The sequence below is a fragment of the Pleurodeles waltl genome, chromosome 7 (assembly GCF_031143425.1).
Source record: "Pleurodeles waltl isolate 20211129_DDA chromosome 7, aPleWal1.hap1.20221129, whole genome shotgun sequence".
Classification (NCBI taxonomy): domain Eukaryota; kingdom Metazoa; phylum Chordata; class Amphibia; order Caudata; family Salamandridae; genus Pleurodeles; species Pleurodeles waltl.
Window position 1 is genome coordinate 640,128,714 of NC_090446.1, and position 15,937 is coordinate 640,144,650.

The 15,937-nt window shown below is 44.0% G+C and overlaps 1 protein-coding gene across 6 annotated transcripts in view; it reads left to right on the forward strand.

The window, feature by feature from the left end:
* The window catches only part of SH3TC2 (SH3 domain and tetratricopeptide repeats 2), a 232,473-nt gene extending 221,644 nt beyond the window's left edge, over positions 1-10,829 (forward strand). For 5 of the 6 annotated variants that reach the window (XM_069244636.1, XM_069244633.1, XM_069244635.1 and 2 more), the window contains 3 exons: positions 1,763-1,913; positions 3,521-3,717; positions 6,233-10,829. In XM_069244636.1, the coding sequence (XP_069100737.1) occupies positions 1,763-1,913; positions 3,521-3,717; positions 6,233-6,475 (591 nt within the window). In that variant the 3' untranslated portion in view covers positions 6,476-10,829. Of the gene's footprint in view, positions 1-1,762; positions 1,914-3,520; positions 3,718-6,232 lie in introns of those variants that run through there. The other variant, XM_069244637.1, reaches the window with a different exon arrangement.
* Positions 10,830-15,937: the final 5,108 nt, after the last annotated feature.

Genomic DNA, 15,937 nt, shown 5'->3' on the forward strand with positions numbered 1-15,937 from the left:
ATCAGACCACAAAGGAAGGGAGAAAAGAACATCTCCTGGTATGAAGGCAAGTTCTCAATTCCAAAAGACTGTACAATCAAAAGAACATGTACAAGGAGTGATGAATCATGCCTTTACAAGCTTCCCCACATTCTAGTTTCTCAGCGCAAGAGTAAAGTCTTCTAGCCAATTTACATGGGAATCCTAGTCTAAGAAGAAGCAGCTATGGTAAGGTCAAGGAAAAGGAATGTACGAGTTTATACTCTGTGCCAGAGTGGAATCACAATGGCCAAATTTCATGAAAAGGGCATTGTTGCCACTGCATAAGGCAAGCAAGTTAATAAGAGTTGATACCTGACGAGCTGGCCCCTCTTACCATGAAATAATAAGCAACTGGAAGTGAACATTTTGACTGATAATAGTTTGGGGAGTGCAAACTTTTTCCCTACAAGCAACGTTTTGTGAAGTTTTGCATCTTCTTAAGTTTTTTTTTTCACCACACTGCACATTAGTTTTCATTGCAATCAAACTTAGCCAAAATGGAAAATGTATGCCGTCTTTTCTCAGACTTACAATTTGCCAATGATTTTCTTTACACGGTAGCAAAGGTATGCAGACCTGTTTTGTGCAAGTTTAGCTTTTGTGCAATAAATTGTCACAAATGTCCTTTTCAAGCAAACATGAGGAAAGTGTAAAATTGTGCAACTTCTTGGAATTACGTTTTCCATAAATCTACATAAAGGTTAAATGGCAAAAAGTAGCAATCCCATCATAAAAATGGAATGTGTGTTATCAGCATCACGTTAAATTACACTAATATAGTTAGGAGCATATTTATGAGCCCCTAGGGCCACCAGAGTCACTTTTCGTGACACACCGGTGGCACGATACCCTGCGCCGGATTTACAAGGTGGTGTTAAGCCACTTTCTGTGGCTTAATGCCACCTTGTAAATATGACCTCTTTACACGCAGCCCTTGGCGTGCAATGCGTGTTACTGTGGGCATGGTTTTGTAACCCTGAGGCAGCGCCAAAATGTAGCGCCATCCAATGGTTGGCGTTAGCAGAGCCCAACGAGTGGGAATACTTTTGTTCCTCCTCATGTTTTGCTTTTTGTATGTGTGCTGCATTTTACAGCACGCGTCGAAAGATCAAAATGCCAGACATGATTGTTTATGTGCTGTAAGGTGTCCCTTCGTGCACATAAACAATCAAACCCCTCAATGCAGACATCCTTGCACGAAAGTGCAAGGATGTCTGCGTTGGTGCTGGCAGCTAAATTTAGCACCAGCAGAGGGGACAACACATGGGTGCTCCGTACCCAATTAAATACGGCACATTCCTGCGTTGTGAAAATGACACAGCACGGAGCTGCCAATTTTGGTGCAGCGTCGCGCTCCGCCATTTTCCTATAAATATGGGCCTTATTTTTTAATGGTGCCAACGGATTACCTATAAGATACCACCAGTTTGTAAGTAAACATGCACCCCTGGTTTCTTCAAAGCAAAAGTGTGGTAGTTTTGACTGCTGGTCACGGGGGAGTGACTATGCAGTAGCTGTCAGATAAACCAGCAAGATTAGGTACACATAAAGTGTACATCAGGAGGATACCAAAGCCAGGTTTGCCTCAATGTTCACAAATTTACACATAGGCACACTTGGTCGAGAGCTACCAAAGAAAACCTTGGAGATAGAAAAAGTAACCTTCGAAAAACATGACTAAGGAAGGAGTTGCTCTGCAAACCTCAGTAAATGATGTCTTAACTCAAACTTTTCTTTCTAGGAGGGAGCTATCCCATTGGCCCGAAAAGTTCATCAGACTTCAACGGAGCTCCGTCTTTTTCACAAGCTTAGCGAGCTGCAGATTGGCCAGAAAGACTATGTGAAGGCGCGGGAGTTTGCAACAACAGCAGTGAGGCTCAGCTCTGTTGTTGGTGAGTTCTTTAGAATGCTGTTATCTTAACACTTGTGTAACAAAAGCCTTCATTTGTATGGCATCTCTCTGCCATTATAGATGGAATCAGTCTGTTGCAAGACTTGCAAGATCAAATACCATAGAATAATACGTAAATCAGCTTTTTGTCTGATGAAAAATAACATTGACATTTTTTGAGGTGGCGAGTTCAATAACAGGTCAACTTTGACGCCTTTTTTACAATGTGCTATATACAAAACTTCACATCGAACGGGAAAGTATATTTTTCAATAGAATTTGTAAGTAAAATATAAAATGGTACGTTTGTATAACTTTGATTGTCCTTAAACAGACCCTTAAGTGAGCCGCATTGTTCCTAGACCAGTGGTTCTTATCCTTTTGATTTCTGTTCCTGGACCAGTGGTTCTTAACCTACTGAGGTCTGCAGGCCCTACTGTATCACAACTGGAAGTCAGGGAGTCCCAGGTCATTTCTATGATTTGTACCTCAATAATAATAAAAAAGCACATAAACAAATGCTCAGTGTAAGAACTCAGCACATCTTATTTCCTCTGCAACTGCATATTTGAGTATGAGACTGTGCCCCGGTTGAAGACCTAGGTTGGTTCCATTCACAAATCACCCGGCATCATGTGGAATCAGAGCTCTCCACAGAAGAGGTGGCTTAGAGGTAGTAACTGGAATGATGCTGGTCTCACACAAACACCGGGCAGCAGCCGTGCTTGATGTGGATGAAGCTGAAGACCATTCAGTGTCTTTGTGTCAAAAGGTGACAAAAACAGCGAGTGCATGAAAGCTAGAAGAGTAGGGACTCATTGTGCCAGAATGCATGCTGCCTACTAGGAAGTACTACACTGCATGCGGCCGTATTTCAGCCCTGCTGAAATGTGCAGACACGCCCCCTTTCCAATACAAGAAGTGTAGGTGCTTGAAGTCTGTAAGTGCCTGTCTGGGTAAAGCAATTGATGGGACAGCATGCGGCCTGTAAGAGCATTTTGGGCAGTCTACATGTCTATACATGCGGACATAAATGAGCGCTTAGAACACTGTCTATCTAAGTGTGCAGATGCCTGTGATTTTCTAGTACATCATAAGCAAATCAAAATTTCAAAATTGTTTTCAGTCGAACACTGATTGCTAATTCAGGTAGGAGCATGTTTGAATGCGAACAGTGGCCATGCGCATTCACACAAGCTTCATTCTGACATAGCAGTCAGCTTCTGACTAAAGCATTTTTTAAAGTGCTTATCGTTTTTATAAACATTTGTTTATTGATTTTTAATTCATGTATACATTGGGAAGGCATAACAGTAGACATCAAGTAAGTATTATTGTTACTCGGCGAAACTATTTTCTTTGTACGTGGAACCATTTTTATACAGTTATTTAGCTCAAAATGCTCATGAATTATTTACCAAAAAAGTTAGAGTTTATGTGGGTCCAAGGAGTCCCTGAGTTTTGGCTCACACAGGTCTCTGGACCAGAGGTTAAGAACCGCTGCCTTAGAATGTGCTCATGTTGGAGGTGCGTGGGGGAGGGGGTGCGTGGGCACTGAGTCGTTACCAGCAGGTGGCAGTGTTACTGTACCATTGGCTCTTTTTGCAGGTAGTGAGTTGCACGAGCTGGTTGCGTTTCATCGTCTAGCTACGGTCTACTATTTCCTGCAGATGTATGAGATGGCTGAGTTCTGCTACCTCAAGACTTTGTCACTGTGTCCCTCCGCGTTTCAATGTGCGAAGGAGGCTGAGTTTTATGCAAGACTCTACTACCGCTTGGGGAAACTCGCTCTACACCAACTTAAGGTAATGAACACTTAGTCAAAACGTTATAACCTGCTAAATACATTACAAACTTGACAGTACATCCATGGCCTGCTCCATCGAGTCTGACCATCACTCTATCTATTGTAGCAGAGACTTGAAGAGGTCAAGAACTGTAATGTACTTTAATCAATGCACCTTTATCACACTGGACTGATTTAAATGAATGGACTATTATCGAATTACAGATGCCATAATACTGCATGCAGCGCAACATGCTGATGTAACGCGAGTTTTTGCTGGTGTAATCTGCGCAGGAACGTCCAATAGGCAGCATAGCATCCTGGGCCTGTACTATACATAGATCGCATTGTCCCTATTTGCCCCATGGTGCACCTTTCAAAAGGCACGTCTGGTGCAGAGTGGGACAGCGCACCCTGCTTCAATGAAAGCGCTGCCCGCAAGGCAGCCTAAACCTGCACTGTCCAGAGCGCTTCAGTCAAAGATGGAGTGGCTGTTTCGGAGTCACTTCATGTTTCACAGTGCGGGGATCAAGTCCCCTAAACTTTAAAGAGGGGACAGTGATCCGCCTGAAGGAAGGTGCATTGATTGGCTACACTGCCTGCAGTGGGATGTCAGGGGGTTCCATGGGGCCCCCTTCCTCTCTTTCAGAGCGCTACCCTAGGGACTGTGTGCTAACTCTTGGTGTCAGTGCTTCTTCTGCCTGTTTGTCTCTGTGACCGAATCAGTAATAGGGTGCGGGTGCAGAGGCAAAGTGATTCCCTCATTTATATAGGGCCATGTCCTCATGTAAATCATGGAACGCCTTCTCATGATGATGCTGGCACTACATGTGAACCAGAGCTATCAAGATTAGAGAAGGGGGCTGTACCAGCATCTGCGGTCTCTTAATATCAACGTTTCCGGGGGAACTCAAAGTTGGCGCACCCACCTGCACTTTGCAAAATACAGCGCCTGGTGTCTGGCAATGAAGCATGGGCACTGCAACAGGGAGGAGGTCACCTTTCTCTAATTCCTCCTCAACCTGCTTTAAATACTGTCCCCCTCTTTAACTCTCGCGCTCTCCACTCTCACTTTTCCCTCCTCCTCTCTTCAATTAATTTTTTGGGTGCACCATCATATTTACCCCACGTTCCATTTTCCTTTCTTTCTTTGCGCTTTTCTCTCTACCTTTGTTTCTCCATTTCACTTCACGTATTGCCCCACAACTCCCCTTATGTACGTTCGTTTTTCTTCCTCTCTCTTGGACACATTCACACCTTCATTCCCTTGCAAGGAAGTTCTCTCTTCCCCATGCTCTTCCTTCACTCTGGGTACTCGAGCCATCTCTTCTTTTTATCTTCCTGAACATGACAAAGTAAACACGTTGTTGAAAAGCTCTTTTATTTTTATTTTTCCCTCTGAATTTGCAAAGTGCACTAAGGAAACGTTTTGAAATGTCACACTTCTCTCCCAGTAAGGTAGGGCATATTAAAAGGTAAATAAATAAAAAAAACTGAAATGTAAAACAAAAAATCTATTAAATCAACAGGGTGCGTGCCCCTTTTGAACAATATGCATCCCTGATGCCGTACCAGCATTGCATGTAGTATCTGTTTGCTTTTACTGGTAACTGAGCTCTTACTGTCATCTGTTCCTACATTATATAATTTTAAAGTGGTCTGAGAACACTGCTAAAAGCTTCCTGTAATAGTAACATCCATGTGCCATTCTCTGTCTCATACCTCCATGCTACCGGTACATAAGACTCGTTATGGCTCCCCTGATATTCCGATTAGGAAGCCCACCCCCTCCGGCTGGTAGCTGCTCGCTATCGCTGCGAGAGGGGCGTTGCAGCTTTGACGAGGGGGTTCCTTTAATGGCGGCCACAGTGATTTTATTTGGGACTTTACAGGTGAAGTCAAAGGGGGGAAATCTGACTGTGAAGAATAACCTCTCTAGTGGACGGTGACAGGGATGTGGCCAGTGTGGGTGAGGTGAGGTAGCAACATCAGGGTGCCACCACTAGGTGTTGTCAAATTTCAAGAGAAGCCCTTAAAAATGAACTTTTGGCCAGGGCAGAAGAGCTCCAGTGGTAAAGCACTACTATTGCTGCAGCGCCCAGAGATATGTGGAAGGGGCCAGAAAGGGGTTATGCTATAAGTTGTGCATACTAGTGTTCTACAGAGAGTCAGAGAGAAAAGCCCTACATTTGTTGCTAACTGTGATGACAATAATGGCAAGATAGTATTATGTAAACCTTGTAGGATGCCTAAGGGAATGTGGACAGCCTGGTCAAGGATGGGCACAACCAATCATTTCAATTAGATAAGTATTAAAAGCGTGACAAAATAACCACTACAATTTGCAGTAGGCAAGAGACATTTCCCATCCTTATGTACACAGCACCGCTCCACCCTGGTAGCCCGTTGGTAGGAGATGTCATCCCAGAAGCATGCAACAAGCATTAGCAATTGAGATGCTAATTTTAATGAGGAAGACCAATCGTTTAAATGGGGATAAATGCCAATTTCAACTTTTAATGTCTCTTTTTCAGGACACACAGGATGCGGTCAGTTACTTCTTCCTGGGCCTTGCAGCCGCCATTGAACTAGAAGACAAGAAGCTGCAGAACATCTTGGAGGCAAAACTGGCACAGATATGTCAGAAGGATATCCCCATACAGGACCAGTTTGGGTGTAACCCTGATCTCCAAGACTGTGCAGAAAAAAGAACATTGGCATGCCAACCCCTGGAGCCAGGACTAATATCTGAGCTAGGAAAGCACACAGAATGTTAGAAGAATGGCCCTCTGTGTAAATGTCGATATCTGATTTACTATCTCTACAACCACGTGGCTGCCTACCAAGTCTGCAGATACACTCATTACAAGGGTTTGCATTGTCCAGTCCTAGAATGTCTCAGACCACAGGTGCTACAAATGCAGAAAGAGGTGGACTGGTCTCTGACAACAGTACGGACAGCATCGCAGACAAACAAGTCGGAGGAGCCTGCAGAGCTGGAACGGGACCAGTTGCAAGTATAGGTCTGATTGATAAGCATTCAATCACCGCTCTTCAGAACTAGTTCCATCTCCATATATCTAGTACACTTTGGAGCCAAAGTAATGAAGAAAGGATGTACAATGGTTAAACACGTATATGCCTGTTTATAAGCAGAAGAGGTGCAGTGATCTGGCAATGCAATACTTGGATCATAGGTGGAAGGTGATCCAGTGTTTGCTAATTCTCTTCCTGCTCATGTCAATAGGACATCATTCTCAATAAACACAGTAACCATTTTGAAAATGGTTGACTTCTCCATCCGGGTTCTCAATATACAGGTGTCAAAGATGCAAAAAATCAAATGGGTTGCTCTGTTTGCTGGACTGAGCCGGTGGACAAGGATTCGTTGCTCACTGCAGGGCAGCACTTGCACGCGGACACAATATGAGCACATAAATGAAATCTGTCAGCACTATAACTGCTGTGAACTGAAAAAGAAAGCTCCATGTGATTTATTTTTCCTAAAATAAGCACTTTAAAAACAGTACCATGTAAGGAATTGTATTAACATTATAAAAGGGAGAAGTGTCGGTACGCACTGGTGGGAACAGTTGGGTAGCTGTCAGCCAGTCCAGGGTAAAGCAAACAGCAGAAGTAAAAAATCTGCCAACAAGGGCACATTCATAAGAATAAAACTCAGGATTAGAATATTTTCCAGTTGGAGACAGGAAAATAAAGTCCTAAATGAACACAACTGCAGGGCATGTTTCCTCCCGCCCCGCTGTCCTGTCGCTCCCATCAGTCATACAGGCTTTGATAGCCAGAGCCCTTCATGACTGCCAACTCCCCTTCTCAGTCGAATTGTAGAGCCCCTCTATTAAGTATCAAGTGCCATCAGTACTGAGAGGCATGGTACTAATGAGTAATTGGATTTCAAATGCGGTTGATGGTACGATGACATGTGGTGAGGTTTGTAGTATTAATTTACATAAATATTGCATCCACTACATTGCCTACTATTTAATTTCCGAGGTAAGTATAGGATTAATATAGATAACTCCACATCTACTTCCATTATCCTTATGCGTTTCAGTAGGGGTTATTTTAAAGTAGGGTGTGCTGTATTTTTGTCATGTGGTATAACTCATGAGATATAGTGGGGAATCACACACTGACCCACATTTGTTTCCAGCGAGGAATCTAAAAACCTGTGGGCCTCATTTACAACTTTTTGGCGCAGGGCAGCACTGCAAGCCTTCTTACTGAGCTACCCTGCGTCAAAACAAAAGGGAATTAATGCACCGTATCTGTAAGATACGGTGCATTCTTGTCCTTCCCCATTGCGCTGCCACACAAATACTGCCATGTGCCAACTCAGGCACCCTTACACCATGGTGCAAAGGTTCCTGCGATGCGGGGATGATTGTTTTTGTGCAGGAAAGGACACCTTTCTGTAGAAAGAAGAAAAATGGGTATAAATAAAAATATTTCTCCTGTAAGCCACCCCTAGGGTGGCATAGGCTTTTGACGCATTCCTAGGCTTACAAAACCTTGTAAATCTGTGATTGCATCAAAATCCATGGATGTTGTGTGGGAACACCCACTGCTCCACCCATGGAACGCACCTTTAATGCAAAGCAAGACAACACAGCAACTTGTGCTGCATTGCCTTACTCCATATCTACAAGTCCATGAAACGCCATGCACAGGGGATTTGTGTGGCCTGCGCCACTGGTGTGGCACAAAAAGTGAGCGCCGGTGGCACAGGGTGCTTGTAAATAAGCCCCTGTGTTTGGTTGTGCAATCTTGGATTAGTTTCTAATTTGTTTTAGGTACCAGGCTGAGAGCAATGTGAAATCAAATCCTCATTTTCAAGATGAAAGTACTATTCCTAGTAAAGGGGGACTTAAACTCAGGCTTTAGGCAGAGCTGATCACTGATGATCTAAAGAAGCAGCAATCTACTTCCCCCGTGTTTCTCAGTACCCCAAAGTGGGGCACAATCTTTTAAATTACTGTCACTGTTTGTATCATTAAAACACTCTGTCCAAGCTGTGTGGTTAGAAAAGAGGAAGATGGCTGTCCTTCCTTTGTTCCACAATACTTCAAAAGGGAATTTATCATTACCCAATGATTTGTGACACTGTCGTTCATTGCATGCTCAATGTGCGCTATTTATGGTAATCTTGGACAGAAATATTTTATTGTCCATCTATTAGGTATCAAGTGCTGCACTCCTCAACTCATCCGCTGACCAAAAAAAATAAGATTTATGTGTACCGGGTGGGTGGGTCATTTTTTGAAGATACACCACACTCCCCATTTGGTTAGCGAAGGGAGAGTGGTTTACTGCTCCTTTCTAGCTCAAGTCTTATAGCCCTCTCCAATCCCACAAAGCTGAATTTATCGACAGCTGTAGCCGGTGTAGTTAATTGGAGATGCACCACACAGAGTGGGTAGTACCAACAGAAAAGGGTTACTGATCCTGCAGTAACCAGATCAAAAGCTGGATTTACACCCATGCAGACAAAGGTGTCATTCAATTAAGCTGAACTTTGCACTCAATGTGAAAACCATGATTTAAGGTAGGTATGTTGGAAAGATGTCATTAGTCTTGAGGCACAGATGTGACTGAATATTTTTTCCCAAAAAATGTGAAGCCTAAAGATCAATTTCTTCCACGTATAGAAGAAAAGAAATGGGTAACTTGTGAAAAGCCGGAGATAATTTTGTAAATGTTGATGCAATCCACATTTCGTTACTTAAAGAAGTGTGTTGCGAAGAACAAAACATATGGTAACTGTAAATAATTATGCTTGTATACATGTTAATTTTGAATCCCTCACTCACTTTTGCAACTAATTTGAATATCAAGGCAATGGTAATTGGTATTTTTGATCCATTATATTCGACAGACTATTACTTTCTGAACTTTTTATCCAGTCCTCACAAAACGTCCAAAAACAAAAAAGCCAGTGACAAGTGTATATGTCAAATAATGAGCAGTGTTGCAAAAGGTAACAAATAGGTCCTTGCCCAAGATATTACTAAGAAATGGTTGTTACACAAGTATCTGAATGCCCAGACCCGAGGGGATGTGCTAAAATGGGTGTAGATATACCAAGTTTGCAGTGCGTCTGTGTGGGTATCTATAGAGATCAAAATGTATGCTACAAAGTCATTTTTAGCTTTCTTAAATCGATTTGATAACTTCAGTAGGACGTTGGAGGAACTTTTCAAAACCATCAGTCTCTGAGCCAGTGCCCACCACATTGTCAACACCCCCCTCCCCCCCCCCCACCCTGAAACTATCACTCATCACTCATGCACAATATTTGGGCATTAGCTATCATTGATGGTCATAATAAGGTGAGGAGGTGCCAATAGCAAGGGGGTGCCTGCAGATTGTGCATAAAAACAGGCTGCACATACACAGGAAAACATAGAGAAGTAGGAGCAAGAGCATCATGGTCAGAAGGTAAACAGTTTCTTCTCAGTTTTCCTCTAAGAAATGGGAAAAATATTCCCTTACATGTCCAAGGGCAGCCAGTATTACCAAAACAGGACATCTTGCTGTTGGGAGTTTTCAAAAGTTCCAAAAGTACCTGATCAAGACATCGGTTGAATCAAGATAGACAAAAAATAAATGACTTTACTAACTGTTCCTATGCAGTGTCAGGAAGAGCTGATTGTATTAAACTTGACTATCATAGTGCGTGCAAACTGGACTTGATTTCTGTGGTAATATGTAAAATAATGAATAATAAGATCTGTGTGTTGGTCACCGTCCCTCGTGGTGGGCAGTGTGCAACCTGAATTCCCCCGATTTGGAATTGGGTAAAGAAACCTCTTCTGCAATGATTTCTTCAATAGCTCACCACTCTTCAGTCATCTGTGTTGTAACTTCGCCTTCACCCAGTTGGCCATGGTGCAGCGGGCCAAAGCCTTCAGCGCATCCTACTAGGGATTGTAGGGTGGACTCGACAATGAACATTTACAAGCGGTTTGGACATGGCAGCCTGGGTCATTGTTTAATAGAAGATGGTCTGTAAATAAACTGAATTTTATTTATTACACCAACATTTATTTGTATTGCATCAGTATTGTGGGTTAATCTGTAAAATAAAGCCATGTATTGCCTTTAATGAGAGTTTGGTAGCAAGTTATGTTTGTGTGTGTTGTTTTGCTCTTGATCTCGGTTTCTGAGTTGTCATGTGTGCTATATTAAGTCGCTTTTTGCTTGGGTTTCTTGAGTGTGAAAGGTGATATGTGTTCTGGCACTTACTTATGTAGGCCACAATTACATAAGTGTTTTGGGCTTTTTTATATGTTTATATATGCCTGAAGCTGAAACCACATATCATTTTTGCATGTGAGCGTTGTACTTCGGCTTTCCTTGTGTGCGCACCAGAGTTTAATGGTGTGCTGTTTATGCCGGTTTGTATTCCTGTGGAAATGGGTGCATCTCTCAGTCCCCTGTCAGAGGTGTGAGGCATCTGTGCTTCAGACAAGCAATGGCAGCGAAGGCAATTCCTTTGGGCGGCACACTCTTCTTGGAATTACATTTTCTTCTAGTAATCCTTTGGTGGCTAGAACCTGAAAAACTCTCCGGACTTATTCACATTGAATGCTGGAATTCCCAAGGGATGCTGCACAACAAGTGTCAGGTCTGTATTTAGTGGCTAAATGCGATGTTTTAGGTGGGCGCCTTCTTTACACTGTTCTTTTTTCTCCTGATGCCTATTGAGTGTTTTTTTTCTGTGACCATGGAAGAGCTCAGGTAAAGCTTCCCGAGTCCTGTCGGGTTGCTGGGACTTAGGAACGCACAGTGAACCTTTTTGCTTGTGTTTGACAGTGTTACTATGCACTGCAGGTCCTAATGCATCATAACATGGTCTGTGTTTGTGTGCACTGAGTGATGTTTTAAGTATGATCACTTAGCAAAAGTGCTGTAGGGCTTCATAGCACCAATGTAAACTGGTGGCTTTTCCCCCACTCAGTTTAGACCCAGGGGAAGCACTGAGGCCTACATTTATACTTTTTGACGCAAACCTGCACCAGCGCAGGTTTGCGACAAAAAGTTTGACGCCGGCTACCACCATTCTAACGCACCAGCCGGGTGTCATATTTAAGGAATGACGGTAGCCGGCGCTGCAGCCTGGTTAGCGTCAAAATAAATGACACTTACCGGGCAGCGGAGGCGTAGGGAAGACTGGGGGTTGTGCGTCAAAGAATGGTGCAAGTCAGGTTAGAGTAAAAAAAAATGACTCTAACCTGACTAGTGTCATTTTTTGATGCACAATCCCCATGTAAATGACTCCTGTCTTAGCAAAGACAGGAGTCGAGCCCCCCTGCCCAATGGCCATGCCCAGGGGACTTCTGTCCCCTGGGCATGGCCATTGGGCACAGTGGCATGTAGGGGGGCCCAAGATAGGCCCCCCTATGCCACCTAAAAAATAAAAATAAAAATACTTACCTCTACTTACCGTAGATGGGTCCCCCCATCCATGGGTGTCCTCCAGGGGTGGGCGAGGGTGTCCCTGGGGGCAGGGAAGGGCACCTGTGAACTGCTTCCATGGTCAGAGACCATGGAAATGAGCCCATAGGTCCCTTAACGCCTGCCCTGAAGCAGGCGTTAAAAAACGGTGCAAATCTGGCTGGGCGCCATTTTTAAAGGCCTGCCTCCTCCTGTGCGTAAAAAATGACGCAGGAGGATAACGAAGGCGCACATGCCTTAGAGTCATTTTTTGCACGGGAACGCCTACCTTGCATATCATTAGCTCAACGTATGTTTTGACGTACAAAAAATGACTCAAGCTCCATAACTTTGGCGCTGGGCGGGTCTAGCGCCAAAGTATAAATATGGAGTTAAGTTTGCGCTGAATTTGCGTTAAAAAAAATGACGCAAATCCAGGGCAAACAGAGTATAAATATGGGCCTGTGTTTGTATCGGCAGAGCTTTTGATGGCTCTGCAGGTGTAAACCCTTGAGTTGTTGACCTGGCCTCTAAGACTGTTTAAGTCACAATGGTGCCTGCCCTGCTCTATTTAGGACAAAGAGGGCATCACATGCTTTCCTATCTGTGGCCTCCATGCAAGGCGCAATTCTCTTGGTTAAGGGAAATGCATATTAGCCCACACTCACAAAGAGAAAACTCCGAGTTCATCAGGACCAATGTGTGTGTTTTTTTAAGAAACAAACTCCCACTATGGAAGTTTGTTTCTCATCTCAGAAAAAGTATTTGCTGAGCTTGTGCATCAAACAAGGTGCCTGCTCAGCAAAACATCAGTGCTTTCAGTGGAGCGGGTGCAGGGCGGTATCTCTAAAGGAAAAAAACAACAAGTGATGGACGGAATGCTGAACATTGTCAAACACTCACCCCCAGTCATAGATCTGGGTTTAATCCATCGTTTTTTTGCTCACCATGCCACCCCAGCTTGAACCCAGCCATATGCAAATCAGTCTTGACCCTGTTCCTCATGGGAACAGTCCAGACCGAACTGCCAAGCCAGGTCCTCACTGGATCGGAAACAAGCATCCTGGGACCGGTTTCGGAGTTTCACCCCTCATCAGCCAGGATAGCTTGAATCCAGTGGCATGGGAAGCACGGGACCCACGTCTGGGCATACCCTTCCCACTTAGGGCGACAAAGCAAAAAACAACAAGTGATGGACGGAATGCTGAACATTGTCAAACACTCACCCCCAGTCATAGATCTGGGTTTAATCCATCGTTTTTTTGCTCACCATGCCACTCTAAAGGCACATCTCCAAGTACCGAGGGTGGTATTCCGCCAGGGAAAGGTGGCCAAAGCCTTCACTGTCCCGTGGTACAGATGAGCCACCCGCTAGGAATTAAATGGCTCTGTGGTTAGGTAAATCAGACGGCAACATAAACATGAGCTTGCTTTCTTTATTTCGTGTAATCTGACAGAATGTTTTGTGTGCACCTGTTGCCTGTGTTGCTTCAGTTTAAAAAATGAATTTTCAATTTTCTTCCTGAATGGCAGGAGCAGCTTTGGCTGCAAAGTAGAGTTTCTTTTCAATTTGACTACTTTCTATGCTAAAGGGTTGAAACAAAGTGCAACAAAACGTTAATCCTTTAATGCTTCAGAATTGCTTCAAATTAAGTTATTGTTTTTAGGTTGTTGTTGTAAACTCAGGCGTCTGATTGAGAATCCCCCGACCTGATCCATTAAAACAAATGAAACAAAAGTTAATGAACTGTTTCGGATTAGGGAGCGACAGAGAGAAATACCTGTTGCTTAGAGGCAAGTGCTGCATATAAGGAAAATTAGCTGAAGACCATCTAGTCTTAATATGATGCTTCAAGACAGGCAGTGAGTTTTTAAACTACCTTTTAGGGATTTGTTATCACTGAGCTAATGCTTAGTATATTGATAAATATTATTCACCTAAATTACGTAAGATTTGTCCATAAGAAATACAAAACTACTATAAAATATCAAGATCAGTGTGTGTACTGAGTCTACGGGATCACGGGAGTGCCCATTATCTATACTCTGAATTAGTAAGTCATTCTCTGGCAGGTCTGCTTGATTCTAAACACTGCATCATGCCTTTAAGTACATTTCAGAGGAGATGGATGGAAAACACTAGTACCCAGGGCCGGACGGGCATTCAGGCAGTGCCTGATAGGCTGGCCCAACAGATCAGTGTGTGGGCTGGATTTTTATGAGCTTGTGGGCCTTTTATGGCCGATTGGGCCTGTTTTCCTTTTTGATTTATCTGATATTAACATAAACGTTGCATTAAGCTGTCATTCCTTGCAAAACAGTTGCCATACCTTTCAAAATACCCATTCAGCGTGCCACTACAAATTCAAAACTTGCTTTATGTGCGGATGTGGGCCACTTTCTCAGCTATCTGGTTTGCTATTGTGGGCCACTTTTATTATAGTGCTTGGACCGATTTTTGTGTCCCAGTCCGAACCTGGCTGTCTGTTTTCCTTGTCTCTGTGTCAGCAGAAGATGCCTTTGGTGCTAAGGAGCTCTTTTGTCTTTGTCCCCAAAATGTGGGTTAGAGAAAAAGTTGATGAGACATTGAGCATGCTGCACCTTTTACAAACCACCTACCATGAAGGTTGACTTGAAAATGTTCTCTTTTTATGAGAAATTACTTGTTGCTAATTCATTTTCTGCATTCCACTATACATCTTCCACAAGATACCACTGCTGGTTAACGGGAAAGATCCGGAACAGCGCGACCGGAACCACGCCTGCGTTGCTCACACAAGTGGAACAATGCTTGCCTGAACATCACAGGCCTTTTTCTCTGCGTTAACCACGCATGTGCTGAACAATGTGTGGTTAAGGCAGAGAAAGAGGAAGATTCATTGGGAGAGGATGGGTTCAGGTAAGTGGGGCTGGGCCAGGGTTGGGGGTAGTTTTTAGGGGTGGGGGCGGGGTGTGAAGGGTTGGGGTGGTTAGGTTATATTATTTTTTTAAGGGGCGGGGGGTCGGTACTATGGTTTTTAGGGCAGAGGTGGGGGTTAGGGTTAGGGTAATTTTGTTTTTAGGGGCGGGGTGGGAGGTTGGGGTAATTTTGTATCTAGGTGGTCGGGGGGTCGGGTTTTTAGGGGCGGGGTGGGTGTTGGGGTAATTTTGTATTTAGGGTGGGTGGGGCAGGTTATTAGGGGTGGGGGGGTCAGGGTAATTTTGTATTTAGGGTGGGGGCAGGTTTTTACGGGGTGGGGGTTGGGGTAATTTTGTATTTAGAGCGGGTGGGTTTTTAGGGGTGGGGTCGGGGTAATTTTGAATTTAAGGCGGGTGGGGGGTCAGGTTTTTAGGGGCTGGGGTGGGGGTTGGGGTAATTTTGTATTCAGGGCAGGCAGAGAGTCAGGATTTTAGGGGTGGGGGTGTGGGAGTCAGGGTAATTTTGTTTTTAGTGGTTGTGTAGTTTTATTTTTGGGGGGTGGGGGTCAGTTTTAGGGCTCGGGGGCGTCAGGGTAATTTTGTTTTTAGGGGTTGGGTTGTTTTATTTTTGGGGGTGGGGGTAGGGGTGGGGGTCGGTTTTAGGGCTCAGGGTAGCTGGGGGTATCGGGGTAGTTTATAAAAGTGGGTGGTCGGGGTACTTCTATTTTTAGGGTGGGGGGTGGCATGCGACAACCACGCATACCGTTTCCACACATGCCTTTACTAGGCATGCCTTTACAACGAAAAATCATTGTAAAGGCATGCGTGGAAACAACACAGTCGTTGTTCCGACTGCGTTGTTCAGGCATGTGTGGTTGCCACAT